The sequence below is a fragment of the Antrostomus carolinensis genome, unplaced genomic scaffold (assembly GCF_000700745.2).
Source record: "Antrostomus carolinensis isolate BGI_N321 unplaced genomic scaffold, ASM70074v2 scaffold14052, whole genome shotgun sequence".
NCBI lineage: Eukaryota > Metazoa > Chordata > Aves > Caprimulgiformes > Caprimulgidae > Antrostomus > Antrostomus carolinensis.
Genome location: NW_010300257.1, coordinates 4,090 through 8,170, shown reverse-complemented (window position 1 = coordinate 8,170; position 4,081 = coordinate 4,090). Strand labels below are relative to the sequence as shown.

The following is a 4,081-nucleotide window of genomic DNA, read 5'->3' as shown; positions in this document are numbered from 1 at the left end:
AGAAGAGCCGAGAAGGAGGTGTCAGGAAGACATTCTCACTTTGGCCATCCCTACGGAGCTTGCGTTCAGTTCAGGGATGCCCTGGTTTGTCTTATCGCCACGTTCCCAAATTCCATAATCCTGCAACAACATCATCAAGAAAAAAATTGGCATGATTATATAACAAAAACAATGTTGTCCTCCCTCATCCCACAACTAAACCAGACCCCTGCATGAAATTAGTTTGCCGGGAAAGGGGGAAAGGGGGAAAGGAAAAAGTAATAAAAGAAAAAGGCTCCAAGTCTCCAAAGAGCCCCTCTTCATGTTTAAAGAGCAGCACACAGAAATATACCTCAGCAGGATCAGGTCTACAGTCATGAATCACTGTCTTCACAGAACACAGAAAGCCATTTGTCCTTCCCCCCTGTGCATGCTTCTCCCTGTGCCCTTTCCAACTCACCACTTTCCAAAAATTTTGCTAACACTTTGCTCTTTTTAGAAAGGCCCGTAAGATTTTAATGAGACATCAGGAAATATTATTAATTATCAATAAAGAAAACCTATTATTATGATAGAACAAGTATACCTCACTCAGGCAGCAGTAAATCCTCCACCGCCCTCCCACCGTCTCCAAAGATGCTGCTCACAATGTAAAGTACTGACAAGTACTGATATCTTCTCATCGACAAAGAGGTCCCTATTTTCCTTCTCCATTAGTAAATAATTTTCCAGCCAGATCTGAGCAGTGTTGAGGTGATTTACATATAAATAGCTACTTACAGCAACTTTGTAGGCCGCTTCTATGTAAAAAACAAGATTCTGAATAAAAGTAACTTCATCAAGGGTGAAGATAATACGTAACCCTGATTAAAAGAACAGAAGAGAGTAATTACACTGTATTAGAACTGAAATATTTACTCTTTGGTGAGTTTCATGCTTTTGTTTATTTGCTACCAACTGCTGCTTACTGAAATCAATTGAAAAACTCAAGCTGATTTCAAAAGATGAGGCAGCAAGCCTCAATACTCGCTGCTGATGAAATACTTCAAGTGCCACCAAGACATACTGTTTCAGGCACCAACCAAAGACCACCCCTGCGAGGGGGGCATTCGACACGGTGGGTACAAAGCAGAGACAGTTGAGCCAGCTCTGGCTCTCGAGTGTTGTAACCCAATTCCTGCAGCTCCCCACCCCTCCGCCTGCTTAGTGCTCTATCGAGGGACCACCAGGATGACCAGGTGCCTGCTCTGCAGGGGTCAATTGCAAGGTGCTCTGAGGACAGAAAAATGGGTAAAGAAACAAATCCTTACCCTCACAGGAGGAGTTCAGTTGAGAAGAGCACAAGATAAAATAGTGCCAGCAAGAAGAACACAGACAGCACTAGTGGCACCTGACTCAGTGTCGCCACTCTGAAGAAACCTGGTTGTCCATTAGGATGCCACATGTAGTCTTCAAACACAAAACTCTTCTCTGACCTGACTCTGAATATCTCACGTATTTGTATGCCAACAAACATCAAGGGAATGGACACTGCCAGTTACTATAAACATGGAATCCTAACTAAGTCATGTCTCTTCTCCTGTGAAGTATTACTTTCTTCCGAGTAATAATTATGTAAAGGTCTTTGAAGCTAGTTAACAACTTTTCCTTCTTAAATGAAAGCTAGAACAGAAAAAGACTGCAACAATAGTCAAGGCTAAAATATCTTCTGCTTACCTGATGCAGTCATCTGTGCCAAGAACAGCAGGTAAAGGGAAGTTGCATCCACTTGTAGATGTCCCCACTGGTCATCCCCAACCACCGTGGCACAAGTTGCAGAGTTATACTTGGCATGTAGGCAGTCTTTTGTACTCTGTGTGTGTTTGAACTTCTCTACCTTGTCTACCTAAAAAACACCACAAACCTAAAATCTGAAACATTTCAGAATAAATTCTCCAAACTATTTCAAAATGAACAACTTTTCTTAGAGGAGGGGAAACTTGAGGTCCTAATTCCTGTTACCTCACTTCAGTGTGTTTTGATTGATCACACTGCTTAAACACAACTCTAACTTTAGGCTCCAGCTAACTGCACATCTCTTTCGGAAAGAATAAGATGAAATTACCTCCCTGAGTTCAGATCTTAGTTACAGGTATGCGTCTTGGTGAAAATCAGTTTGCAAAGGCAAAACTGTTATTTGCTACAAGCACAATCTCAAAAAGCTGCAAGTAAGATCAGAGTTTGGCTCAGGAGTATTAAAGACTCCCCACACCACCATCTACATGCACGCAAAAAAAAAAATCACTCTACCAAAAAGACAGGAGAAATACATTCAACTCATGCCTATGACATTACCTGTCTCATCATGCACTGTAAGAGTCCTCGCATCAGCTTCACAACATTCTGCAGGAACAAAACAGAGCAGTGACACCCTCACAGGGCCAGCCTCAGCAGCTGTTACAAACAACATTCAGAAGTGCCAAAGTTCACACCCCATACTAACACCCTGCCAAAGGTAAAAAATTGCATTGCATTACATGCCTTTTTTGTTAATATACTGGTGGATTTTTATTCCCACATCCCTATCTAGGAGAATAAATCTTTTCCCAAAGGCCCTATCTAAACAGTGGAGCAACTCTCTGTGGTCTTTCTATCCAGCTAAGGAAGTAAGAAGAATGCTATGTTTTGTAAGAATAATGATGATGACTTTTAGAGTGACAGATCCAGGGAACACTGGCAGGTGACTGCAGGACATTGACATGACTAGAAAACCTGTGGAGCTGCTTCTCCTCTTTATACAGTACAACAGAAAGCAGATGACTAATGTAAAGAAAGGGCCTTTAGTGCATATAGAGAAGCATAAGATCTTGCCTTAAATGAAGAAACCAACCCCATCTTTTTACCCCAAAATTCTTATAGTCTCAAAATATGACCATGCAAACTGAGTCAAGGTTATTCAGTCACCACAGATCTCCATGGTTTGAGCAGTACATGTCAGCATAGAATTTACCCAGTGTCTTCAAAATAACAGTAGGACACTGACACCAACGCTCCCTCACTTCCCCATTTAACCCACCTCTACACTCTTACTTCCAATACCCGCTTCCCCAGCTGCAGATTATAGAAACTAACTGTGTGAGTTACCTCCCCTTCCAATTCTCCAGCACATGAGTCTTACCAGTATGGAGGTTGTTGCCTTGTCTGGTTTGAGCAAACACATCTATAAACCATGTGCAACTTTGAAAGATTGCTACTTTAAATGGCATGCTTCTCCTTACGGGGAGGAATGATCTGGCAGAGAAACTGCTACCCTGGGATCCAGGTGACCTGGGTTTGATTTTCTGCTCCACAATGCTTCTCATAAGGGATCTCAAGGTTTAATCAGAAGCTTGTAAATCTGGGCACAAAATCTCTCAAAAGCCTCATTTTCAACAATCAGCCAACCAATGGAAGTTTGATTCCTAAATGTATTTGTTTTATTTATATTTTAATTCAGATGTTAGCCTCTCTGCCACAGTTCTCCAAATCTTGCTTGCTGGAAGGCTGCCAGGAACACTGTACACCATGTGCTGCATGGATACTGACTGCAATAGGAACAAGACACGTACTCCGAGCTGGGAAACCCTGCCAGATCTAGACATAGCAGCAATGTGAATGCACCATTCCAAACAAAAACCAAACAAACAATGTGCTGGTTTACATCAAACTTTGAAATACCTGCTCGAGTTCGTAGGCCTTGGCCTTATCCTCATCCCGGTCTGCGTTCTTCCGATAAGCCATCCCCAGCCCCCAGACGGCCAGGATGCTGTAGATGTTGTCCCGTACCCAGGCATCCTTATGGTCTGTGCCAGCCGAAAGGAGCCCTGTAACTGGATTCTAACCATGCAGGAAGGAATAAAGAACAAACATTACTACCTGAAATCCCACCTTTCCATATCAAAGAACAAGAGAGAGCCAAAGATGATTTCACACTGATTGCACACTGAGGCTGCTCATAATTTTGCAACAGAAGTGAGGGTCTCATCTTTCTCTCCCAAACTCACACAAGTGAAATGCAAAATTCCTTTAAACACTTCAGGATACAAAGCTTATGGCACCCAGCTGAGCATCCTCATTCACACAG

General features: G+C 42.5%; 1 protein-coding gene across 1 annotated transcript in view; it reads right to left on the bottom strand.

Annotated features, from left to right (window-relative positions):
- Nucleotides 1–3,828, bottom strand: part of PHKA2 (phosphorylase kinase regulatory subunit alpha 2) — a gene marked incomplete at its 3' end in the record, with an annotated part of 27,412 nt that extends 23,584 nt beyond the window's left edge. Inside the window, exons 1-5 of the mRNA XM_010163074.1 lie at nucleotides 3,676–3,828; nucleotides 2,314–2,361; nucleotides 1,696–1,864; nucleotides 760–842; nucleotides 40–120 (exon numbers count right to left, since the gene is read on the bottom strand). Of these exons, the coding sequence (XP_010161376.1) occupies nucleotides 40–120; nucleotides 760–842; nucleotides 1,696–1,864; nucleotides 2,314–2,361; nucleotides 3,676–3,738 (444 nt within the window). The remainder of the gene's footprint in view (nucleotides 1–39; nucleotides 121–759; nucleotides 843–1,695; nucleotides 1,865–2,313; nucleotides 2,362–3,675) is intronic.
- Between the last annotated feature and the right edge of the window lie 253 nt (nucleotides 3,829–4,081).